Source organism: Halichoerus grypus, chromosome 2, assembly GCF_964656455.1.
Source record: "Halichoerus grypus chromosome 2, mHalGry1.hap1.1, whole genome shotgun sequence".
NCBI classification, from domain to species: Eukaryota; Metazoa; Chordata; class Mammalia; order Carnivora; family Phocidae; genus Halichoerus; species Halichoerus grypus.
Genome location: NC_135713.1, coordinates 64150739 through 64177654, shown reverse-complemented (window position 1 = coordinate 64177654; position 26916 = coordinate 64150739). Strand labels below are relative to the sequence as shown.

Sequence of the window (26916 nt, the reverse complement as noted above, 5' to 3'; positions counted from 1 at the left end):
CCTAGGGAGGCCTTTTGGGTTACACTGCCTTCCAGGCTGAGTAGGGGAGAGAGGGGATGACACTGACATTTAGTTACATGCTTTGTATATATTATTTCCTCCTTTGGTCCTCAGAACTATCCCATGAGATAGATATCATTTTGCCACATTATAGAGAAAAACCAAGGTTCAGATGGGTAAAGTGACTTGTCCAAGATCACCCTGCTAGCGAGTGAACCTGTCTGTGTGACCCTAAAGACCATGCTGTCTTTGCTATGCCAGGCTGCCAGAATGTGGTAGGGTAACCTGAGGGCTACAGATCATGCTTTCACCTTCAGAAAACATCCCTGGCTTTGGTCAATGAATTCAGTTAATCAGAATCTGTTATAGGCATATGCATAAGCCTCCTGTGGGTCAACATATATCTTGATACTGATGGCAGGCCAGACTGCTGCTTTATGGAGTGAATGCCAAGACTCACTAATGAGTCCACGTGGCTAGAATGGTGTCAACCTAGTAACCACTGCTTTAAAAATTGTGGCCTAGAACCCCCACCAATGGTGGAAGAGAAGTGGGGCTCAGCAGCACTCAGATCGATGGCTCAGATGCTTGTTCATCCCTGGACCACTTCAATGGGGGAAGTTTTGAGGATTTTTAGCAAGCCAGAGGAAACTTGCTGGCTTTTCTCACAATGGTTTTCCAGCATAGGAATCTCAATTTCCCTGACCACTAACATTCCCTGTCCATTGTTTCAGCAAGTCACTTGAAAAGTAATGCACATGTTGTAGAATATTTAATATATGAGAAAATATTCAGTATGTGGTGTTATGTTAAAAAAAGCAGGTTATACAGCAATCTGTTTCTTATGTCCTCAATTTTGTAAAATAAACAAATGAAAAAACATACTGGTGATGCATGGAAAAAAGGCCAAAGGCATAGAGTAAAAGGGTGCGTTTCAGTATTTTCCAACTTTTCTACAATGAATGTAGATTTTTCACATCAGAAAGGAGAGACAATAATGGTTGTTAAAACATAAAAAGGTCATTCTTTAAAAGATATTGAAGAGAAACATCAGAGGTAAATGGTTAAGTAAAGTTGGAGGAACCGCTTTATGGACATCCAAAAAATAACAACTATGGGCGTCTTCTCTTAGGAAACAGCTGGAAGTATGTAAAGAGTATTCTACAGGGGTGTTTGCTGTACTGTTATTTATAAATATCAAAAAAGGGGAAGGGGGAAATGTTCAACATTAGAGGAATGGTTAAATATGGTATGATGGGCTATTATATAGTCATTAAAATGTTTATAAAAAAGTTTTTAATAACATGGGGAAATACAAATGTTATATTAAACAGAAAGTGTATAAAATTGCACACACAATATGATCTTATCATTGTTAAAAGATATATGCACAGTCTTTATGTGTTACTGGTATTCTGAAAATGTCACCAATATATTAATAGTGTTTCTCTTTCGGTGGTAGGATTTGGGGGATATTTTACTTTCTTCTTTGTACTTTTTGCATTGTTTGCACTAGAATTACTCATAGCGAGTATGCATAGTATCATTTTTATAAACATAATAAGGCCATTTAAAGTATTCTTTGTTTATATGGACATATATATGGATTTAATCTGGATATACATAAAACAACTATACACACAGATATACACACATACACATAACAAAAGATTAGAGGAGAAACACTACTCCAAAATGTTAACAGTGGTTATCTCTGAGTGGTAAAATTATAGGTACATTTTCTTTTCATATACCTATATTTTCCGTATTTTCTACAACATGCTTCTATTACTTTTACATTAGAAAAATGTTTAATTTCAGAAATAGAGTTCTACACTCACATAATAACATGGAAATGTGCTTAAACTACAAAATTCTGTGAAAAGTAAAAGCAGTATACAAATGGTAGATGCACTTTGATTACAACTATATCAAAACTTATCTGTATGTGGCAAAGGCTAAAAATGAACATGGAAAATAATCTCTTTGTATGGAATCTTTGGGACCTGGAATATTCCAGGGAATTTTCCCATTTATGGAAAAGATCAATCCATATAAAGATAAATGTCCTTATAAAGTTCTGTTCTTAAGGTAGTTTCCCTTGGCCTAATGTTTTAATCTCTTGTACCAACACCGACTTTATTTATTTATTTATTTTTTAGCAATCTCTACATATAACGTGGGGCTCGAACTCACGACCCCAAGATCAAGAGTCACATGCTGCACTGACTGAGCCAGCCAGGCGCCCCCAACACCAAGTTTAAACAAAAGCCATTAGTACTAGTATAACTCAATGATGAACAAACCATAAGCGAGGCCAATGACATGCTCCAGGTGGTGGATGCCTGAGCAAATACTACATTTGATAAGGGGATTCCACTTATCCTGGCTATCTCGATGATGGTGATAATACTAACAGCAGCAGCTGTCATTTACTGAGCATCTGTTAAGTCCTAGGTTCCTTATATACATTATTTCATCCTCATAACCCATAAAGTAGATAGTATTATTAACATTTTATAGGTGAGGAAACTCAGGTTCAAAGAAGTTAAGTCATATAGATGGTAAATAGCAGCATCAGGATTTAAACCTGCATGTCTGTGACCTCAAAGTCCATATTCTGTTGTTTCATAGCATGAACTAGATTTGGGTGTGTTTAAGAGGGTATAATTATGAGTGATTTTTCACCTTATCTTCAAAGTCTTCCAAAACACTGTTGTCTTGTTTTCATAATACAGTATTATAAAAAAGAATAACAAGTATTATAAATAGTACAGTTAGTTTACTTCTTGGTCCAAAATAAATAAAGAAGCAAAAATTACCAAGAAAAAAATGAAATAAAAATCAAAGAACTTTCATTCTTGGCTGACTGCAGTTAGCACAGGTTAAAAATTCCCAGAAAGTCAGGAGTTAATGAGATGAGAGTGGGGGTTGAGTACCAGTGGTGACAAGATAAAGGGGACTGTTTTAGAAGTCACTGCACTGGAAATGAATTCATGACAGTTGCAAACACGGCTTGCTGGGCAGCAGTGGCAGCACTAAAGTGTCCCGCTTTGAAAAGCAAGTCCCTGTCTTGAGGAGAATAGGTAGCTTTGAGGATTAAAGTGAGCAGGGCATAACCTGAGCACACGAAAAAGACAAGGATTTAGCTTTCAACTTGGAACACATGGTAATAAGGGCCGGTGGATGCTGGGAAGGAAAAACCTAAGTGGGGAGGTAGGAGATAGAATGCTCTCATGGTATGCACGGCCTGGAGGACTTTGGCACTCCCAATTATAATTATTTGTCAGGACAAAAGCTCAGGGCTAAGATGCTTCTACAGAGAAAAACTGATGTAACCAAAGAAAGGAAGTTAGGTGAGCACAACTCTGAGGCTGCATTTCACTGAAGCTGGGTCTACTTTGATATTTTTAAGGGTTCTCAAAGTAGTTCAACCTCTCCAAGTCTGTGGCCCCAGTGAGCATTTCTGGGAGCACCTGGCATTGGTGCCCTGAGGATGGGAGGGGTACCGATATAGCACTACTCAGGAAAACCAGTACCTTCCACCTTAGTGGATTGCTGCTTCAGCTTTAAGTTCTTTGCGTGGGTCTTCCCCAGGTAGTGCGACTGGGCCACGACAGGGGAGGAAAAGGTCATGTTACAGATGGGGCAGCACTGGTTCTTGTCTTTGCTTCTGCTGCTCTTCTGGTTGGGAGAAAGAACACAGGTCTGATCACGCCACTGCCCAGCCAGAAAATCTTCAATGGTTCCCCATTGCCCATAGAAGAATGGGAATTCAAGGCCCCCTTCACACACTAACCCCAACCTACCTTTCTGGATCTTTCTCCAGCTACTTCATTTCAGGTTCTACTCACCATTCCCCACTTTATTCTCTGTTGCTTCCTTGCTTTGCTTGGGCCATTCCTGCTACCTAGAATGATCTTCCTCTTTTCCTGCCTAGCATGTATCGGCTTAGCCTTCAAGGCCTATATATATATAGGCATATATATATATATCTCACTTCTGGGAGATTATTATGTAAGAAAATCATTCAGTACACAATTATCGAGCTGCTTTGTGTGGGTATTCAGAAAAAGTTAATCTTGTTCCATCTCTGCATGCCCAGAGTACATTAAACAGACCTCTATCATACCACTTGTCACCCAAACTGACAGTGTCACAGCTTAGGAGGACTTTGGGCATGGACCACTGGATTCATCTTTGTTTCCTATCCTTAGCACCCTGCTGGAGTCTGGCACACAGCAGATATTCAGGGTTTGCTGAACAAGCAGATATTTGGGTTTTATTTGTTGATTGTGATTAGGCCAGAAAACAATGTATTTCAAGCCTATGTTAAGAGCTCCCAGCTCTCTGAGGTCTGATCTGTGAATAGTATTCGTTACAAGAGCATTTTACAATTTTGGCACTATTGACATTTTGGATAATTCTTTGTTGAAGGGGAATGTCACTTCATTTGAACTACTGGACCACCCCGAGGGTTGAAATAATCAAGATACAAAGAGGTGAAGTGACTTGTCCAGAGTCATAGAGTTGGTCTTGTCTTTCTGAATTCTAAATCATAAGAAGGGCAACTAGGGGATGGGTCCAGTGACTTTGGAGAAGGGATGAGTAAGGCCCTTCCAAACCTGTGACCACTATATATAATAGGAAGCAATCTGCAAATTTTCATTCACTGAACATCCACTAGGAATTGGAATTTTACCTCACAATACCCTTAAAAGGTAGGAATTATTATCTCCATTTTATGGGTAAAGTAGAGAGGTGAAGTGATTTGCCCAAAGTCACCAAACCAGTAAGTTGCAGAGCTGGTATTGGGCCCTCATCAGTGGACTTCTCATCCCATGACATTTGAACAACCTCCCATGGAACAAAAATAATGGTACCCCTGAGGGACTAGGATTGTTTCAGCATAATTCTCACAGTATTTCTAAGCCAAAAAGCAAGTGCATTTACACCTCAATCGGAACAGGCATTTGGAAAGGTGTTTTTTCCACTTGTTTATTCAAAACATTCAAGTGCTGAACTCAGCTCTTTCCCTCCCATTTCAAGAAAGCAAGCAGCCTGGTTTCTTTCCCTTTTTTCTCCTTGAGTAGTGAAGGGGAAGCTTCTTGTCCTGCTCCAATAAACCACTGGGTGGTAATGCATAACAATGGCTTGATTTACTGAGCCCTACTATGTGCCAGGCTCTGTGTTTGGTGCTTTTTATAAACCTTCCCTCATTTTAGTTTGGAAAAATCCTAAAATATAGTTGATATTAGCATTCTCATTTTTAGGGAGGAAGATATCAAGGCTTAGAGAAGTAACAAGACTTTTCCAAGTCACACAACATGGCCAGGATTTGAAGCCAATTCAGTCTGACTCAAAGCCCACCTTCTTTCCACCACACCAACCTGCCTGTTGGCTTCATCAGAAAGTGAGCAGTCTCAACATGGCAGCTGGATTACCTGATCTGAGTCTAGCTTCTTCGTTTCCCCTTTTAATGTCTCCATTCCATGGATTGCTAGGTATCTCTTCACTTTGTTGGCATGTTTTTTGCTCTGCAAGAACCCAGGAAAAAGATCAAAAATAGCCAAATGCCATTTCATATCTAAGGCACTCAAAAATACTAGATTTTCATCTGATCCATCCTCACAAAAACTTTTGAGGAGGAGAAGATAGGGGAAGAAACCTAGTTTATTGAGCTCCTACTCTGTTCAAGGTACTTTACGTGCTATTAAGTCTAACCTTCACAGCAATCTATGAGAAAATTACCATCATCTCTATCTTACAGATAAGGAAACTAAGACTGAAGATGGTGAGGCTTCTTGCCCAAGATGAGCAGCAGAGTTGTGATTCTAACTCAGGTCTATTTAAAGCCAAAGTGCATACTTTCTACTATACTGCACTGAGAGGGAAGATATAAGTATGATGATCCTGATTTGGATGGGAGAAATGAGACAGAGAAAAATTAAGTCAACCTTCAAATCACAGTCAACATGCATGGAGGCAATGTCTGGGTGGCTAGGAAGGAATTACATACACTTCATTGTGCAAGCCAGGGAGAAGTGAGGGCTTGGCACTGAGTGTGGAAAATAAAGTATTTCTTTTTTTTTATTTTGGAAAGTAAAGTATTTCTAAAGGTACAATGGCATACCTGGTAGTGTGCCAGCTTCTGGGACTCAGAAATGAGCAAGGCGCAGCAAACCTTACACTGGGTATTGGTAAAGAGACACTGGTTCTTCTGGATCATGTGCTCCACTACAGAGAGGAAAATAAAAAATCTTTGAGTTAAAAACCTACCTCAACAGCACTGTCTTTGAACCCGGTCTCAAACGTAGGCACTGAGTAATGGAATGCCATATCATTATATCTCGACACACCTTAGTCACTCCTTCCCTATGCTTTCATGACTCATGCTATATACTCATATCACCTATATAATAACTTTACAATTTTGTGTAAGCCAATTTTCTTTACTAAGTAAATTTTTTTGAGTTATAATTGATATACAACATTATATTAGTTTCAGGTGTACAATATAATGATTTGATATTTGTATATATTGCAAAATGGTCACCATGATAAATCTAGTTAACATCTGTCATCATATATAGTTACAAATCTTTGTCTGGTGATGAAAACTTTCCAGATTTACTCTCTTAGCAACTTTCAAATATACAATTCAGCATTATTAACTATAATCACCATGATATAAATTCTTTTAAAAAGAAATCTTTAGATCATAAATTTAAATAGATACCAATAAAAATGAAGTAATTCTAGACTGACACTGGTACCAGAGGCTTGGAGCTCTCCTTACAAAGACTAAGAGAGCAGCAACTGTGAAGAAAGGTGTTAAGACATTTTTCCCAGATAGAATCAGAAAGATTGAAAGACTTAGGGCGCCTGGGTGGCTCAGTTGGTTAGGCGACTGCCTTCAGCTCAGGTCATGATCCTGGAGTCCCTGGATCGAGTCCCGCATCGGGCTCCCTGCTCGGCAGGGAGTCTGCTTCTCCCTCTGACCCTCCCCCCTCTCATGTGCTCTCTCTCATTCTCTCTCTCTCAAATAAATAAATAAATAAAATCTTTAAAAAAAAAAAAAAAAAAAGAAAGATTGAAAGACTTGAAAAGAGAATCATTTTATCACTCTTTTTTTAAACTGTAATAATAAATTCTGTATCTTTTTTATCATTTGTGAACATTTTCTGTGGAATTAAAAATAAAGCAACTCCAACATTTATTCCACTAAAAGATCAATAGCATTTTCTGATTTTATTATTTATTTTTTTATTTTTAAAAAGATTTTATTTCTCTATTTCTTTTTATTTTTTAAAGATTTTACTTATTTATTTGCCAGAGAGAGAGAGATAGCGAGAGCAGGAACACAAGCAGGGGGAGTGGGAGAGGGAGAAGCAGGCTTCCTGCCGAGCAGGGAGCCCGATGCGGGGCTCGATCCCAGGACCCTGGGATCATGACCTAAGCTGAAGGCAGACGCTTAACGACTGAGCCACCCAGGCACCCCAAAAAGATTTTATTTTTATGTAATCTCTATACCCACTGTGGGGCTCAAACTCATAACCCTGAGATCAAGAGTTGCATGCTCTACTGACAGAGCCAGCCAGGCACCCTGCATTTTCTGATTTTAAAATTTACATTGGTATAACTGTACACAGCGTTTTGGTTAGAAAATTGTACTGGGGTTTAGTTATTGAAAGACTAGAATATTCTTTTTGTATGGAAAGAATGTGAATTTGTTTATTAAGGAAACATTAAAAATTGGTTTCTTTGGAATAAATCAGAAGATTTGAAAAGTAATTTTGGAGGATAAATATCAATTAGAAGATGCTGCTCAGGGCGCCTGCGTGGCTCAGTTGTTGAGCATCTGCCTTTGTCTCGGGTCATGGTCCCAGGGTCCTGGGATCGAGCCCCGCATTGGGCTCCCTGCTCGGCGGGAAGCCTGCTTCTCCCTCTCCCTCTCCCCCTGCTTGTGATCCCTCTCTCGCTGTGTCTCTGTCAAATAAATACATAAAATCTTTAAAAAAAAAAAAAAGATGCTGCTCGATGATCTTTTACCTTCATGAGAAAAGGTTAATTAATCCTGTTATTATACAGTAAACACAAACTAGTATCTAATACTAGTTAAATGTGTGTGGTACAAATCTTGGTTAGGAACTTGGGCCCCCCAGGCATGCTGACTTGGGTTCAAATCCTGCTGCTGTTTCTGTGACTGTGTGATTTTATAGAAATTACTTAATCTCAGGGCACCTGGGTGCCTCGGTCGTTAAGCGTCTGCCTTCACTCAGGTCATAATCCCAGCATCCTCGGATGGAGCCCTAAGTCGGGCTCCCTGCTCAGTGGGGAGCCTGCTTCTCCCTCTCACTCTGCCTCTCCCCCTGCTCTTGCTCTCTCGGGTGCATGCTCTCTCTCAAGTAAATTAATAAAATCTTAAAAAAAAAAAAAAAGAAATTAATCTCCATCCTGTGGTTTTCCTCTGTTTACAATGGGAGTACAGAAGCCCTCCTTTATCTGGCAGTTTCACTTTCTGTGATTTCAGTTACCTATGGTCAACCATAGTCTGGAGGCAGATGATCTTCCCTCTCACATATCTTCAGAAGGTCAGTAGTTGCCTAATGCTATGTCACAATGCCTACATCATTAATTTCACTTTATCTCATCATGTAGACATTTAATCATTTCACATTACCACAAGGGTAAGTACAGTAAGATATTTTGAGAAACAGAGATACCACATTCATATAACTTTTACTACAGTAAGTTATTATAATTGTTGTTTTATTAATGTTATTGTCAATCTCTTACTGTGCTTAATTAATTAATTAATTAATTAATTAATTTGACAGAGAGAGACACAGCAAGAGAGGGAACACAAGCAGGGGGAGCAGGAGAGGGAGAAGCAGGCTCCCTGCCAAGCAGGGAGCCCGATGCGGGGCTTGATCCCCGCACCCGAGGATCATGACCTGAGCCGAACGCAGATGCCCAACGACTGAGCCACCCAGGCGCCCCTGTACTTAATTTCTAAATAAAACTTTATCATAGATATGTATGTATAGGAAAAAATATAAATATATATAGGGTTCGATACCATCTGTGGTTTTAGGCATTCACAGTAGGGATCTTAGAATATATTTCCCATGAATAAGGGGGACTACTGTACTGGTAACATGTATCTCATAAAATGTATTATCCTTGTGGTTTTCCATACAAAGCACTTAGTGCAGTGTCTGGCTTAGTTAGTACACACTCGTTGTTAATGACGAATGTTATATGTCAAATTCTTTTTTGGGTCCTGTGCTTCTGAGAAAATTAATTATTTTCTAGATTGTACCTGTGAATATATATATATTTTAAAGATTTTAAGTAATCTCTACACCCAACGTGGGGCTTGAACTCACAACCCCAAGATCATCAGTTGTATGCTCCATGGACTAAGTCAGCCAGGTGCCCTAAGATATTTCTTATTCTAGAACTTGGTAAGTGTTAAAATTTTTCTTGATCTGACTTTGAAACATCTCAATTCACCTAACATATTACACAAGTTCTACACTGTAGGAAACCATGACATTAACTATTCTTAATTGTTGGGTGGGGAACTAAGCCTTACCTTTGGGGAGGAAGTAAAATTTCACGCAAGGCATGAGTTCTATCATGACACCAATAATCTGAGGCAGGGACAGAGTCCAGAAAACTCTGAGGGGACAGCAAGCTCATGTTTTTTATCTTCCACTCTGGACCAAAATGAGGTCAAGATGCCCTGGAGGGAGGTTCTTGGTAGGAAACTTTTTTTTTTTTTTTAAAGATTTATTTATTTATTTGAGAGGGAGGGGCAGAGAGAGAGAGAATCATCAAGCAGACTCCCTGCTGAGCAGGGAGTGGCAATGTGGGGCTTGATCCCATTACCCATGAGATCATCACCTGAGCTGAAACCATGAGTCTGATGCTTAACCAGCTGAGCCACCCAGGTGCCCCTCTTGGTAGGAAAGTTTTTAAGGTGACTTTCGCTACTTTACAAGGTCTAAAGCTTATCTATGCCAGCCCTTTTGGGCAGAAAGGCTGCTGTCTGGCTGTATTTCTGCCCCTTAGAGTCACTGTTTATTTCCCCATTTTTCTCCTATGGTGCTTGGTAAATTTTTGTGAAAGACCTTGCTGGCCTCAGCTGGGTTCAGAGAAACCAAGGGAAGTGGGTCTGTGAACACATATGGGCCAGAGCTTTTATTTTAACCAACTCAGCCACCGAGGCGCCCTCAAGAGCTTTTATTTTATTTTATTTTATTTTTTTAAAGATTTATTTATTTATTTATTTGAGAGAGAGAGAATGAGAGACAGAGAGCATGAGAGGGAGGAGGGTCAGAGGGAGAAGCAGACTCCCTGCCGAGCAAGGAGCCCGATGCGGGACTCGATCCCGGGACTCCAGGATCATGACCTGAGCCGAAGGCAGTCGCTTAACCAACTGAGCCACCCAAGCGCCCAAGAGCTTTTATTTTAAAGGGAAGATGAGAGGATCCTCAGAATGCAAAGCCCGTAAGACGGAGATGGTACCCAGGAGTCACACTCCAGTCATCCTCCTCTGACCTGGAGATGTTGGATATTTTCTTTTTTTTAATTAAAGAAGATGAGGTTCTTTTTCAAAGATATTCAGAATCTGACTCTCAAAGGCTAAATAGGGCAGGGACCATGTATGACTTTGTATCCCAGTATCTAGTACAATACCTGACCCATAGCAGGGCCTTGGTGAGTATCAGCTGAATGAATGAAATGAACCTCCCTAGTCTCAGAGAGTATATCCACACAGTCCACAAATACATATTTGGAATGCTTTCTATGTGCCAGCACTGGGGCCATACCAACAAGACAGAATACAAAGTAAATAAAAAGCAAAATAGTGAGAGAGAGAGAAATGCTATGAAAACAAAGTAAGTAGCTCTCTCTGTAAAATAAATAAATAAATAATCTTAAAAAAAAAAAAAGAGGGGGCGCCTGGGTGGCTCAGTCAGTTAAGTGTCTGCCTTCGGCTCAGGTCATGATCCCAGGGTCCTCACATCAGGCTCCCTGCTCGGCCAGGAGCCTGCTTCTCCCTCTCCCTCTGCCTGCTGCTCTGTCTGCTTGTGCTCTCTCTGTCTCTCTGTCAAATAAATAAATAAAAAATCTTTAAACAAAAAAAAAAAACTTTAAACAACAACAACAACAAAGTAAGTGGTAGAGAATGATGGGGGCAGTATAGTCAGCGAAGACCATCTTATAAGGCATCAGCCATAAGGAGATCTGGGGGAAATAGTGTTCCAGCCTGAGACAGTGCCAGGTCTCTGAGGCAGGGATGAGTTTGGCATATTCAAGGAATGGAGAGGAGGTCAGTGTGGCTAGAGTATGGTGAATGAGACAAAAGTGGTAGGAAATAAAAGTTGGAGAGGCAGTGTGAGGCCTACCAGATCATGTTGAATGAATATAAGGCCTCAAAAGCCATGATTTGAACTATGGATTTTGTTTTTAGTGCCATGAGAGGCAAAAAGATCTGGCTTATATTTCAAAAGATCACTCTGATCACTGTGTCAGCAGACTGTATGCGGATGCCAATGGAAGCTGGCAATGGAGATAGAGAAAAGTGTATGGCTTTGGAATTACATTCCAGAAGTAGATCTGATATGCAATTTCTTAGATTGGATGTGGGGAAGTGAAGGAAGGAGTCAAGAATAGCTCCTAGGTTTTGAGATTGAGCATCTGAACAGATGAGATGAAAACTGGAGGATGACAGCCTTGGAGAATTTAAGACTTTTCTTTGGCTATGTTAAACATGAGTGGTCTATTAGATATATGGGTAGAGATATCAAGTAGTCAGTTGGAGATTCAAGTCTGGAGCTCAAGGGAGAGGTCAGAGCTGGAGATTATAAATTGAGACTCGTAAGTATATCAATCATACTTTAGGCTATGGATTGGAAGAGAATGCCTAGTGTAGATGGAAAAGGAAAGAGGTCCTGGAACTGAATCTTGGAGCCCTCCAAGCCCTGAGACAGAACTGTCCAGCCAAGCCCTTCCTAAATTCCTGACCCACAAGAACCATGAGAGGTTTACAAGGTTGGAGGAGCTAAGGTCCACACTGGGAAAAAGAGCTTACATAAATTATCAGAATTCTGAGAAGGTGGCCTGAATGTGTGTCTCTATTGCCCTGATGCACATATAACTTTATTCATTTATTTATTTTTAAAAAAGATTTTATTTATTTGTGAGAGAGAGGGAAAGTGAGCACAAGCAGGGGGAGCGGCAGGCAGAGGGAGAAGCAGGCTCTCCACCGAGCAAGGAGCCTGATGCGGGACTCAATCCCAGGACCCTGGGATCATGACCTGAGCCGAAGGCAGACGTTTAACTGACTGAGCCACCCAGGCATCCCTCCACCTACAACTTTAATCCAACTACCAACTACCTCCCCAGAATGGGACAGGTTTGATATAAGAAATTAGATGCTTAGAAAACCATTGGAAAGGCACTGAAGGTACTTGGTTGGGCCTTCATAAATGTCTCTAGGAACAATATATGACTGTTACACAGAAAGCTATAGTTTGAGGCCTCCATTGCAACCCTGCTGAAAGTAAGAAGCTTCCATTGTCAATGAACCTACATCTCAGCCTATGAAGCTTGATATTGGATTCTGGAATACTGATGTAGGATGATCTCATAGTTCCATGACCTTTCTTGATAGTAACAATAGCCAAAAGCCATAGGAATATGATCTTCACCGCATTTCTGTCTTCCAAATCTATGATATTGGCAGGACTGGATTTGTATCCGTATTGTAGCCAACCAGAAGATGTACAGGGCAGAGACTGAGAGATCTAGCACAGGGCTGATTTTCACAGGGTCAGTGAAGTATGGACAGAGAGAGCTAGTGTAGAGAAGCAAGATAATTCATAAACTTAAGGAATGTAGGAGAAGTAGTATTTGGGAGACAAATTATCATGACACCTCAATATAAGTTACAACTGTCTTTAGGTGACTTAATGTGCCTAAAGTTGCCTCAGGATACTTAGGGCCAGAATAGCTGGTCAGTGCATGACTAAACGACCTCCTATATTCCAATTAATGGTGAACACTGCTAATCTATAATGACTTGCTATTCCTTGGCCCCATATGTGGCCTTAGACTCTTCAACTCAGCTCCACAGAAATTCATCAATTTCTGTGTGAAGATGGTCCTCAGAGATGTAACCAATTTAGTAGCCTGCTTATTATGGCTTTTTGGGAGGTAGTGGATTTCTAGGTACAGCTATAGTTAGAAAGCAGCATACAACAAAAGATCCTAGTAAAAGCAAGCTGGATATAATCTACCAGTGGGTCAGATTTGTTAGGCAATGTAGTCTAATGGGCAGGGTGGTCTACAAGAATGAACTGAACAGTTAGCCCCACTAAGATTACTTAGCCTCAGTACTTCTATTTTGTGAATCCATACTTTGATGGTCTGAAAAAGCTCAAATTTTATCATAGAAAAAAGGCATGAAGAAAGCAAATGTAATGGTATTGATGATGTGGTGTTAAAATTATTCTACTTAGAACACGTATAAAACAGAGTTGAAGAGCGCCTGGGTGGCTCAGTAGGTTAAGCGTCTGACTCTTGATTTCGGCTCTCATTGTGATCTCAGGGTCATGGGATTGAGCCCCTCGTCGGGCTCCATGCTGGGCATGGAGCCTGCTTGAGATTCTCTCTTTCCCTCTCCCCCTCTGCTTCCTGCGCTCTCTCTCAAAAACAAAAAAAACAAAAAATGAAACAAAAAAGCAGAGTTGAGCTGAAAGTACAATAAATAAAATGAGAAATTCACGAGAGAAAATCAACATCAAAGTAGCAGAAGACAGAATCAGTGAACTTGCAGATAGATCAATAGAAACATTCAATCTGAAGAGGAAAAAAAAAATGGAAGAATAATGAATAGAGCCTCAGAGACTTGTGGGATACATAAAGCATACCAAACAAATATATATGGGAAATCTCAGGAGAGAAAGGAGTAGAAAAAAAATATTTGAAGAAACAATGTTTGAAAACTCCCCATATTTGATTAAAGAAAAACATTAATCCATACAGTCAAAAGTCTCAAGTCTCTTGGGGCATCTGGGTGGCTCAGTTGGCTAAGCCTCTGCCTTTGGCTCAAGTCATGATCCCAGAGTCCTGGGACTGAGCCCCACATCAGGCTCCCTGCTCAGTGGGAAGCCTGCCTCTCCCTCTCCCTCTGCCTGTCGCTACCCCTGCTTGTGTGCTCTGTTAAATAAATAAATAAAATCTTAAAAAAAAAAAAAAGTCTCAAGTCTCTCAAAACAGGATAAATACCAAGAGATCTACACCCAGATACATCATAGTCAAACTACTGAAAGATAAAGATAGGGGTGCTTGGGTGGCTCAGTCAGTTAAGTGTGGCTCAGTCAGTTAAGTGTCTGACTCTTGGTTTTGGCTCAGGTCGTGATTTCATGGGTCGTGAGATCAAGCCCCCTGTTGGGCTCTGCACTCAATGAGGAGTCTGCTTGAGGATTCGCTCCCTCTGCTCCTTCACCTGCTTGTGCTCTCTCTCTCTCTCTAAAATAAATAAATAAATAAATAAATAAATAAATAAATAAAATTTTAAAAAGAAAGATAAAGACAGGAACTCTTTAAATTAGCAAGAGAAAAATGACTCATAATGTATAGTGGAATAATTTGATTAACTTCTCATCTGTAACAATGAAAGCCAGAGGGCAGTGAAATAACAGTAGTGAGAAGATCAAAACTGTCAACCAATAACTCCATGTCCAGCAAAACTATCCTTCAAACATTATGCTAAGTGACAGAAGCCAGTCACAAAAGGCTACATATTATACAATTCAATTTATATGAAGCATCCAGAAGAGGCAAATCTATAGAAACAGAAAGGGAATGAGCAGTTGCCAGAGGTGACTGTTAATGGGTATAGGGTTTCTTTCTGGGGTGATGAAAATGTTCTGGAATTATTGGTGATGGTTGCACAATTCTGTGAATATACTAAACCACTGAACTGTATATTTTATAAGGGTGAATTTTATGGCATATGAATTATGTATAAATAAAGATGTTATTTTAAAAAATTATTCTTTAAGACTGAAAGCAAAATAAAAACATTCCCAAATAAAGACTGAGAGAATTCATTGCTAGCAGGTTTGCTTTGTAAGAAATACTAAAGGAGGGATGCCTGGGTGGCTCAGTTGGTTAAGCAGCTGCCTTCAGCTCAGGTCATGATCCCAGGGTCCTGGGATCGAGTCCCGCATCGGGCTCCCCGCTCAGCAGGGAGCCTGCTTCTCCCTCTGCCTGCCACTCCTCCTGCTTGTGCTCTCTCTCTCTGACAAAAAAATAAAATCTTTAAAAAAAAAAAAAGAAATACTAAAGGAAGCCCTTCTAGCCGAAAGGAAGTGGTACCAAGTGGTAACTTGAATCCAGAGGAAGAAAAAAAGAACACCAGAAATGGTAAATATGTGGGTTAATTAAAAGACATTATAAATATTTTTTTTCCTAATTTCTTCAAAAGACATATTGTATACAGGTGCCTGGGTGGCAGAGTCAGTTGGGCGCCTGACTCTTGGTTTCAGCTTAGGTTGTGATCTCCAGGTTGTGAGATCGGGCCCCGCATCTGGCTCTGCACTCAGCAGCAGTCTGCTTGAGATTCTTTCTTCCTCTCCCTCTGCCCTTCCCCACTGTGCGCCCTCTCTCTCTCTCTAAAATAAATAAATCTTTTTTTTTTAAAGATTTTTAAAATTTATTTGACAGAGAGAGACACAGAGAGAGAGGGAACACAAGCAGGGGGAGTGTGAAAGGGAGAAGCAGGCTTCCCGCCAAGCAGGGAGCCCGATGCGGGGCTCGATCCCAGGACCCTGAGATCATGACCTGAGCCGAAGGTAGACGCTTAACAACTGAGCCACTAAATAAATCTTAAAAGAAAGACATATTGTATAAATCAATAATTACAACACTGAATAATTAGGTTTATAACCTAAATCGATGTAATATATATGACAATAATATACATGACAATAATACTACAAAGGAGGGGGAGGAATGTTTTTATATTTTACCAGAATTAAGTTAGTAGTATTAATTTGAAGTAGACTGTGATGAGTTAAGATGCATCTTGTAGTCCCTTGGGCACTAATAAAATAAAAAAGTAAAAAAAAAAGTATAAAAAATATGAACAGAAAAATTAAAATGGTCCACTAAAAAATACTTAATACAAAAGAAGGCAGTAAAGGAGAAAGGGAAGAACAAAATGTAAAGGAGATAAATAGCAAAGTGGAAAATGTAAATCTAGCCATATCAATAATGAAATTAAATGTGAATAGTCTAAACAGCCCACTCAAAAGGCAGAGACTGTCAAAGGATAAAAAAATCAAGATCCATACAATGAGATTCTATTTTGCAACAAAAAGTAATGAAGTACTAATACACAGTACAACTTGGCTGGACCTCAAAAACATGCCAAGAGAAGCCAAATGCAAAAGACTACATATTGTATGATTTTGTTTATACGAAATGTTCAGAAAAGGTAAATTTATAGAGGACAGTGGTTGCCTAGGGCAGGAGGTAAGAGTGGAGATTTAATGTAAACAAGCACAAATGAACTAACTGGAGCTATAGAAATATTCTAAAACACAACTCTGTACTTTTACTAAAAAATCATTGCACTGTACAGTTACAATGGGTGAATTTTATGGTATATAAATTATAACTCAATGAAAGTGCTAAGAGAAAAACAAAACAAAACGAAAACCAAGCTGAGCAGAACTTGGTGTTACAAGTATCTACCTAAACCTCATACAAATACTGGAAAGTAAGGAGAGTAGGAAGATGAACTGGGTCCTAAGTGACACTGTACATTCATACACACATAAGCAATTCACTTTTTAGAGCACAGCTGTTGTGTTCTCTGCTTCAAGGTCCAGGGGATGCCTTCCCTGTCCCTCAAGGACAAAGGTCACTCCCTCTTTGTGCACAACCAATTCTTACACATTCCTCTTCACTGCACCCATTACATTATACTGAAACTGTTTTGGTGTCTGCTTCTTGGACTAGACTATAAACCCCTCCAGGGCAAGGACAGTATCTTCCTCATCTCTGTAGCTCTGATGCCCAGCCAGTCCTGGGAACTGAGCAAGTATCAATGACTGTTTGTCAAATTAGTGAAAGGAAATTGGGATGTTTGGGGGGATTTGTACCAAACAAGTTTGAAATTATGAGGCAGACAGAGAGCCCATATTAATTTAGGAGTCAGACTAGACTAATTTTAAAACTGGAGAAGTATACACAAGGGTACAGATCTGGGTACCACCCCAAATTTAAATATATCTTCCTTGGGTATGGTCAAAATTCCATTTTATCCCAGGGCAATCAGTTCACAAGCAACATATTAAACTTTCCAAGATTAGTTTGCTCACCAAGCAAACAAACCATCTGATTTTACTGCAGATTACTTGACCGGATTAGCACAGAAGGCCAGACAGTTCTTGTACTTCTGGGTTAGAGTTAAGCAGCTAGCTCTGCTAAGGACTACAAAGGGGGTCACACAACCAGGTCAGGCCAGCGCTTTCCATCCTCCTCTATCTCCATCTTACCCGGGGCCAGGTCAAATGCAGAGCAAGCTGGGAAGCTTCAGCCCTGAAGTGACCCCCAGTGTACCCTGTTCTCCACAACTTCTGTACAAGCATGGGATACAAAGAAGCTGGAGCCAAAATATACCCTGGCCAGTTTCTCAGGTTCCTGGCCCCGACCTCATAAAAGAGACCCAGGTAGTAGAGACCAGACACCTAGAAACAGCGGTAAACCAGGTTGAAGATACCAAGGCCAGGAGGAACAGGGGTAAGATGGCCTTTTGGAGTCCTTGGCAGTGTGGGGCATGAGAGAAGGCAGGCAAGCGACACTAGGGGTGGGAGAACCTGGAGACAGGGACGATGCAGAGTCAGGGAGAAAATGGTCAGGGGCTAGGAGTCTGGCGGGGAAGGTTCTGTGGGTCTCCCGAGAAGGCACGGATAGGAATTTAGGTAAGAGGCACGGATAGGAGTTTAGGAAGAGCTGTGCTCTGGTGGGTGAGAATGGAAGGGGAAAAAACCCCGCGTCCTGAGTATGAGAAGGCCCTTGACCATTTGAGCGCGGAGACCTCATTCATGTGGTGCTGCGGCCTCAATTTTCAAGGGAGCTGGCCCACGGTACCCAGGCCCGGCTGGGGTGCACGAGTCAAGAAGTCCCGGGGCGCGTCACGCAAGGGGGCGGGCCGGGCGCCAGGGGGTGTGACCGGAGACCCGGGGGCCGGTCCGCGTTCCCGCCCCGCGCTTCCGCCACTCCCTGTGAGACGAGCGGGCGGGTGAAAGACTTGCTGCTTCTGAGGTCCCGGGACTCACCTTCCTCCCTCCCCACTGGTTGGGCCCCGGACACTGCTTCCCACAGGCGGCGCGCCCTCTCGCGGTCGAAGCGCAGCCCGTCCGGTTCCCGTCCTTCTCGCTCCTCGGAGCTCTTGTATGGCCGGGCCCCTCCACTGTCCGCGGCCTCCACGGTGCCCAACGCGGGATACTCCATCTTTCCTGCAAGCCCTAACCGGCAGATAGCCACTCATAAACCTTGGTCTCGCGAGATGTGGGTGGGAGGGTGACTTTGCGGGGCCAACAAATCTCGCGAGGTTTGGGCGCCGCAGACCGCGTTGCGGTGCGGGCCCAGGCGCTTCTTTTTCATCACTGCTGAGGGACCTCGGAATAAGTACTATGGAATTGTGTCAGTCGCTGGTTTTACAGCAGCCCCCTCCCTCCGGTACAGGTTCGTGCAGTCCTTGGCTAAAGGTTCTCACCTTACTCACCGTCAGCCTTCGACACTTCGCATTTCGTTCTCTTGAAGGCCCTGTTATGTGGGAATATTTTCTGTTTTACTGTTAGGGAAATTGAGGCCCAGAACCTAAAAATAGTTTACTCAACAGTTTGCGACCAGAATGTGGTAGAGCCAGGACTCCATCTCCATGATTCGGTTACTTCTTTTTTTAAAAAGATTTTATTTATTTATTTGACAGAGAGACACAGCGAGAGAGGGAACACAAGCAGGGGGAGTGGGGGAGGGAGAAGCAGGCTTCCTGCTGAGCAGGGAGCCCTGATGCGGGGCTCGATCCCAGGACACTGGGATCATGACCTGAGTCGAAGGCAGATACGTAACTACTGAGCCACCCAGGCGCCCCTCGGTTACTTCTGATAATACCATTTGAGTTTCAAGTTCTAATTCCCAGCCCAGACCTCCCCCTTAAACTCTCCAATGTAACTGTCAAATCTGAAATTTCATCCTCCATCCTCACAGCTCCTCCCCCAGTCTTTCTGAGCCACCATCTCTTGCTAAGGTTATCGTAGCTTCTTCACTGGTCCTTTCCCTTGCCCTTCAGGTATTTTCAGCACAGCAGCCTCAGCAGTCCTCTTACAACAAACCATATCATGATACCCTGATGCTCCCAACGGTTTCCCATCTCACTCTTGATAAAAGCCAAAGTCCTTAGTTTAGCCAAAGGGCCCTTTACAGTTTGACTTCCCTTAACCTCCCTGATCTCATCTCCTATTGTGTTAGCCTCCAACACCTTCATTACTGTCCCAGTTACCCTGACCTCCTGGAATGCATTTCCCCCATATATCCTCATGGCTTAGCCTCTCATTTCATTCTCTGGCTACCCTATCTAAAATTTAACACCTCCACACACATTTCATGTCTTCTTTTCTTGCTTTATTTTTTTTCCTCCTTAACTCTTAACATTATCAGTTATAGTATGTTTTTACTTTTTACCTTGTTTTTTGTTTGTTTTTCCACTAGTAGGCATGCCCCAAGAAAGCAGAAGTTTTTGTTTTGTTCTCAGTTGAATCCCCAGCACCTTGAAATGGAGCCTGGGCTCTCATAGGTACATATAAAATATTTGTTGAATGAATGAAACTTTTGATATACTTTATTTCATCTTCATTTATTCAAATGGTTATTCAGAGTTTACTATGAGTTAGATGTTATTTTGGGCATTGTTATTTTGGGCATTGGAATCCAGTTGTGAACAAGACGGGGAAACTCTAGCATAGTGTTTTTTATTCTAGTGGAGGAGAGTGTAATAAGTCAACAGAAGTGCTAAGGAGAAAATAAAACAAGAATACATATTGGGTGAATGATGTGGAAGGAATATTAGTCCGGGTGGTTAGAGAAAGCCTCTGAAGAAATGACATTTTACCTAAGACCTGATTGATGAGAAGTGGAAAACCATGCAAAGAGCTGGGGAGGAATGTTCCAGGAAGAGGGAACAGCATGTCCAAAGTCCCTGCAGCAGGAGTGAACTTGCTGTGTTGGAAGAACAGGAAAAAGGACGGTATGGTTGGAGCCCAGTGAATAGGGAGAAGTGGTATCAGAGGAGGCAAAAGAGAGAGACAGATGTTTCTTGCCTGAGATGACACAGCTCACCAGCGGAATTTACTTATTTATACTAAATTATAATTATATACATATAATATATGTAATAACATATATATCATAAATATATTTATACTATATTATAAATATATTTATATTATATTTATACCATATTATAAATATACTATATTATAAATATATATTATATATTATAAATATTATATTTATACTATATTATAAATATTATAAATATTGTGCATCAGCTCTGTGTCAGGCCTCATGCCTGACTCATCTATTACAATGCAATAGATGATTGATGTTTGTGCGGTGTTTTATAGTTTATGAAGCACCTTTAGCATACATTACAACATTTAATCCTTAGGTTGGTTCTCCTATGAAGGATTCTTTCTTATGTGACAATAAAGAAAATTGGGAGAGGTGAAGGTTTTATCAGGATCACACAGCTAGTCAGTGTCAGAGCCCATGCTTGAACACCAGACCTCAGACTGCAAATCCATGTCCTTTTGCCAATACCAGATGACCAGCCTAAAAACCAATGACTATACATTATTTATTTATCTTAAAGTTTCTAGTTGCCCAGATTTCCATAGCATGAGTTATTCAGCTGGAAATCCAAAGTTATAGAGGACATTTTTGTCAAAGTCCCAGAATTCAAACATATATATTTGACACAATGGAGCAAAAAACAGTCCTCCTCCACTCACTCCCAATCTGATTAGATGCTCAAAACAATTTAGATTATTCTCCAGTGAATGCTATCATGAGATTTTCTACTTCTCAGCTCTGTGAACACATCTCTAGTTGTTAGAAGTAACTGTAAATTAGGTTTTACTAATAGGATGTGTACAAGCATTATTTGACTCAGAATCTGAGATTGGTCCAAAACAGCAGGGTTTGCTCTTGAGGAAAACTGTGACAAAGCTATGTTGGCGGGGGAGAGGGGGCAGGGATGATGATCACACACACACACACACGCACATCTTTGTTGCAGTCCTAGTCCACTGCTCAAGATGGGTCATTTTATAGTGTCTTCAGGGCTGCAGGGAAGCACTGTCTTCAGGACATGCCAGGTTTTAAATCAGTGACTTTCCAAGGACAGGTTGAGGGTGTAGGGGAATTTGCTGATCACTGGATTGGGATTTCCAGAGGATTTTGAGGAGGGGAAGGAGGAGAATTAGATTCAAGTAGAGCTTTCCAACTTTTTCCATGTCACAGCCCACTTAAAAAATGAGCATATCTATATGGCAAATTAGATTAAACAGATAAGGCAGTTTCTCATCACCCCAGTGGTGGTCCAGGGACTCCCAACTATTCCAGGCCCTACTGAGCCACACTTGGGGCAGGAGGGCTGGATGTTCAGAGCCCTGTGAGGTGCAATGGATGGCCATGATGTTTTATACCCCAACAGTGTCTGAGGTGAGCAGGATTGGGATTAACCCCAATAATCTCAGACAAACAGGCGGTCAGTTAAAGTCATGAGATACTCAGCTTGATGTCAACTGCTCCATTCTACAATCATGACCTATGCAATATTAGGTAAATTATTTAAAATTTGTAAGTCTGCTTCTTTATCTGTAAAATGAGTAAATGATACCTGCTTTAAATGAAGATTAACCAAAATAATTTCCATAAACTACTTACCACATTGCCTGGCACAAAGTAAATGGTAGTTGTTACCAGGTTTATTCTGAAAGCTGTATTTTTCTGATAATTTCACAAGCTGATATTAGGTTCTAGTCTCCATCCTGGTGAAGCTAAACCCCACTTCTCTAGATGTAGAGTTTTAGATCCCATAATTTCTAGAACCAGTTTCAATTAATTGTGCATTTGCTTATGGATCAGAGTGACTTAGTTTAGTTTAATGTATCCAAGGAAATAAGAGTGGCTTTTAAAAAGAAAAAGATTTTATTTATTTATTTGACAGAAAGAGAGAGCACAAGCAGGGGGAGCTGCAGGCAGAGGGAGAGGGAGAAGCAGGTTCCTCACTGAGAAAGGAGCCTGACACAGGACTCAAGCCCAGGGTCCTGGGATCCTGAGCCAAAGGCAAATGCTTAACCAACTGAGCCACCCCAGGCACCCCTAGAGTGGCTTAAAATGATCCAATGAAGCTCTGTCATCTTCACTGAAGGATTGCCAAGAAATCGGTATAGATCTTGAACTGGTATAATAACTTGAATCACACTGAATCAACAGGCTTTATTTTGGGCCTACTACATTATATGTCAGTATCTTTGTCCATTTGGGCTACTGTAACAAAATACCATAGACCACATGGCTTAAACAATAATTTATTTCACACAGTTCTGGAGGCTGGAAGGTCCAAGATCAAAGTACTGGCAGATCTGGTATCTGGTCTCTGGTGGAAGCTGTCCTCCTGGTTTATAGACAGCCATCTTCTCTCTCTGTCCTCACATGGCAGAAGGGGTGAGAGAGTTCTCTAGGGTCTCTTTCATAAGGGCACTCATCTCATTTGTAAGGGCTTTACCCTTATCACCTAATCAGTTCCCAAAGGCCCCACTTCCTAATAGTATCACATTTGGGGTTAGGATTTCAACATCTTAATTTTTGGAGGAAAAAAAGCTGTCTATTACAGCCAGGCACTGTACTATACTCCCTGACCGACAATACTTAATGGCTTCTTGTTGCTCATAGGAGAAAGTTAAAAAGTTAAAATGTCCTACTGTGGTATAAGAGGCCCATTATAAAGTCTTTCTCTTTCCCTCTCCACTCCCTTCTTTTTTTGAAAAGATTTATTTATTTATTTGAGAGAGAGCGAGAGGGAGCATGAGCAACAGGAGGGGGGAGGGGCAGAGGAGGAGTAGAGGGGGCAGAGAGGGAGGGACAGAGGATGACGCACAGAGGGGGAGGGACAGACGGGAAGCAGACTCCCCACTGAGATCATGACCTGAGTTGAAGGCAGACGCTTAACTGACTGAGCCACTCAGGTGCCCCTTCCACTCCCTCCTTCTGATACTCTCCCAAGCACCTTGTGCTCGGCTATACTGAAAGGACTTTTCAGCAGTGTGGTTTGTTTCCTGGCTGGGGCATCCTTTCATAGCCCTTTGCCTTTGCGTGTACTGTTCCCATTGCCTTTAATGCCCTTCCACTATCTTGTCTTGTCCATTTGATGTACTTTGTTGATTTTGCTTTGTATTCTTTGGCTGTAATGCATCATAGCCATGAATGCAACTGTATACTGAATCCTGAGTCCTTGAGTCAGTCATCGAACCTGGGTGATCATGGGACCCCTGACATACCTACTGAATGAAATTCTCCTTAACTTCTCCTCTTCCTCTAGGAAGAAGTAAACAATTCCTTTCTCCATGCTTCTATAACACTTTGTACCACCTTTTCCTTATTTAAAAATTTTTTAAATTATCATTTAATGCATATAAAATATTACATATAACTTATAAAGAGGAATAATATAATGAGTACTGATGAATTCATCATCCAATCTGAACTAGAACATTATTACCCCACCTATTCTTTTATTTTTTTTTTTTTAAGATTTATTTACTTATTTGAGAGAGAGAGCAAGAGTGTGTGTGCTTGAGCATGAGCAGGGGGTGGGGGGCCCTGAGATCATATCCTGAGCCAAAACCGAGAGTTGGACGCTTAACCAACTGTACCACCCAGGTGCCCCATATCACCCCACCTATTCTTTTTTTTCTCTAAGATTTATTTATTTATTTATTTATTTATTTGAGAGAGAGAGAGTGAGAGAGTGAGGGGGGTGGGGCAGAGGGAGAGAATCTTCAAGCTGACTCCCCGCCAAGTGCAGAGCCTGATGAGAGCTTGATCTCATGACCCATGAGATCATGACCTGAGCTGAAACGGAGTCAGACATCTAACCAACTGAGCCACCCAGGTGCCTCCCCCATGCCCCGCTTTTTTTCAAAAGATTTGTTTATTTTAGTGTGCACGAGTGGGGAGAAGTGTAGAGGCAGAGGGAGAGAATCCTCAAGCATACTCTCCACTGAGTGTGGAGCCCAATGTGGGGCTCCATCCCAGGACCCTGAGATCATGACCTGAGCTGAAATCAAGAGTCAGATGCTCAACGAACTGAGCCCCCCAGGCATGCCCCTCACCCCACCTATTCTTAACCATTATTCTGAATTTTGTGTTTTTAATTTCCTTGCTTTAAAAAATTATGTATATCGGGGCGCCTGGGTGGCTCAGTCATTAGGCGTCTGCCTTCAGCTCAGGTCATGATCCCGGGGTCCTGGGATCGAGCCCCGCATTGGGCTCCCTGCTCCGCGGGAAGCCTGCTTCTCCCTCTCTCACTCCCCCTGCTTGTGTTCCCTCTCTTGCTAAATAAATAAAATCTTTAAAAAAAATTATGTATATGCTTAAACAACATATTAATTTTGCTTGCATTTGAGCTTCATAAATATGGTATCATACTGTTTGTATTTTTTCTGTGACTTCCCTTTTTCACTCGACATTTTTTTAAAAAAAATTATTTGAGAGAGAGAGAGAACATGAGCAGTGGGGAAGGGGAGCGGGAGAGGGAGAAGCAGACTTGAGCAGGGTGCCTGAGGTGGGACTCGATCCCAGGGGGGATCACAACCCAAGCCAAAGGCAGATGCTTAACCAACTGAGCCACCCAGGCAACCCTCAGCATTAAGTGTCTAATATCCATGTTGTTGCAAGTAACTATAGTTCATTCATTTTTTTTTAAGTAGGCTCCATGCCCAATGTAGGGCTTGAACTCACAACCCTGAGATCAAGAGTTATTTGCTCCACCTACTGAGCCAACCCAGCACCCCTAGTTCATTCATTTTTCACTGTGGGATAATATTCTGTTATGTGAATATACCATAATTGATTTATCTGTTCTAGTGTTGAGGGACACTTGAGATGTTCCAGTTTTTGCTATTATGAACAGGGTTACTATTAACATTCTTTTTTTTATTAAGATTTTTAGTTTTTTAAAGTAACCTCTGCACCCAGTGTGGGGCTCGAACTCACAACCCTGAGATCAAGAGTCGCATGCTCTACTGACCGAGCCAGCCAGGTATTGCAACATTCTTATACTTAACTCCTGGTGTACTTGGACAGGAGTTTCTTAGGATATATACCTAGGAATTGAGTCCCAGTCGGTAGGGTATGTGAATGTTGTACTTTACAAGCTAATGCCAAATTGTTTTCTCAGGTGGTTGTATCAATTTATATTCTCATCAGCAAAGTATAAGAGTTTCTATTGATTTTCATTCTCTCCAGCACTTGGTATTGTTAGACTTCTTTATCTTTTGCCAATCTAGCAGGTGTAAATGGTATTAGGTGTGTGGTAGGCCTTTTCATTCTATTTTTTTTTTTTTTTTTTAAAGATTTTATTTATTTGACAGAGAGAGACACAGCGAGAGAGGGAACACAAGCAGGGGGAGTGGGAGAGGGAGGAGCAGGCTTCCCGCTGAGCAGGGAGCCTGATGCGGGGCTCGATCCCAGGACCCTGGGATCATGACCTGAGCCGAAGGCAGACGCTTAACGACTGAGCCACCCAGGCGCCCCTCATTCTATTCTTTATCTCTCTTTCCTTTTTTAATTCATCAAACATTTATTAAGCATCCTCCATGAACTAGATATTTTGTTAGGTACTAGAGAATTTAATGTCTCTCTTTTTTTTCTGATTTACTTTTTTATTGAGGTATAACTTACATAGAATAAAGTATACAAGTACAAATCTTGAATAAATTTTTATATATAAATACAGCCATATAATCACTACCTATATTAAGATATAGAACATTTCAAGTCCCAGAATGCTCACTGTGCTGCTTCTCAGCCAAAAGGAATCATCCTGAATACTATTGCTACAGATTAGTTTTGTCTAATCTTGAACATTGTATAAATGAGTTGCTAATTTCCAAATATTTGGGGCTTTTCTAGATTTCTTATTGTTAATTTCTAATTTAATCCATTATGATCAAAGAACATATTCTGTAAGACTTCACTCTCTTGAAATCTTGGGATTTGTTTTATAGCCCAGCATATGGTCTATTTGGTGAACATTCCATTTGTATTTGAAAAGAATGTGTGTTTTGCAGTTGTTGGGTATAGTGTCATATAAATATTCAATTATGTCATTGTGGTTGATAGTGTATTCAGATCTTCTGTATTCTTACTGATTTTTCTTTAGTTCTATCGATTACTGAGGTGGGGGTGTGTGTGTTCAAATCTCCAACTATGACTGGATCTGTCTACTTCAATTTTTGGTTCTGTTGTTTTTTTGCTTCATCTGTTTTATTTCTGAATATATAATAGGAAAGTCATATTTTTCAGTTAGACACTTTTTTTTTTTAAGATTTTATTTATTTATTTGACAGAGAGAGACATAGCGAGAGAGGGAACACAAGCAGGGGGAGTAGGAGAGGGAGAAGCAGGCCTCCCCATGGAGCAGGGAGCCCGATGTGGGGCTCGATCCCAGGACCCTGGGATCATGACCTGAGCTGAAGGCAGACGCTTAACGACTGAGCCACCCAGGGACCCCATCAGTTAGACACTTTTATCAGT

General features: G+C 41.1%; 2 protein-coding genes across 9 annotated transcripts in view; one reads left to right on the top strand and one right to left on the bottom strand.

The window, feature by feature from the left end:
• Window positions 1–26916, bottom strand: part of ZNF346 (zinc finger protein 346) — a 69509-nt gene that overhangs the window by 14061 nt on the left and 28532 nt on the right. For 4 of the 7 annotated variants that reach the window (XM_036084904.2, XM_036084906.2, XM_036084905.2 and 1 more), the window contains exons 1-4: window positions 18369–18587; window positions 6134–6237; window positions 5445–5537; window positions 3540–3684 (exon numbers count right to left, since the gene is read on the bottom strand). In XM_036084904.2, coding sequence (XP_035940797.1) covers window positions 3540–3684; window positions 5445–5537; window positions 6134–6237; window positions 18369–18543 — 517 coding nt within the window. In that variant the 5' untranslated portion in view covers window positions 18544–18587. Of the gene's footprint in view, window positions 1–3539; window positions 3685–5444; window positions 5538–6133; window positions 6238–18368; window positions 18588–26916 lie in introns of those variants that run through there. The other 3 variants (XM_036084913.2, XM_036084912.2, XM_036084907.2) reach the window with 2 other exon arrangements.
• The window catches only part of UIMC1 (ubiquitin interaction motif containing 1), a 170184-nt gene continuing 161937 nt past the window's right edge, over window positions 18670–26916 (top strand). Inside the window, exon 1 of one of the 2 annotated variants that reach the window (XM_078066907.1) lies at window positions 18670–18777. In XM_078066907.1, the coding sequence (XP_077923033.1) occupies window positions 18726–18777 (52 nt within the window). In that variant the 5' untranslated portion in view covers window positions 18670–18725. The remainder of the gene's footprint in view (window positions 18778–26916) is intronic. The other variant, XM_078066911.1, reaches the window with a different exon arrangement.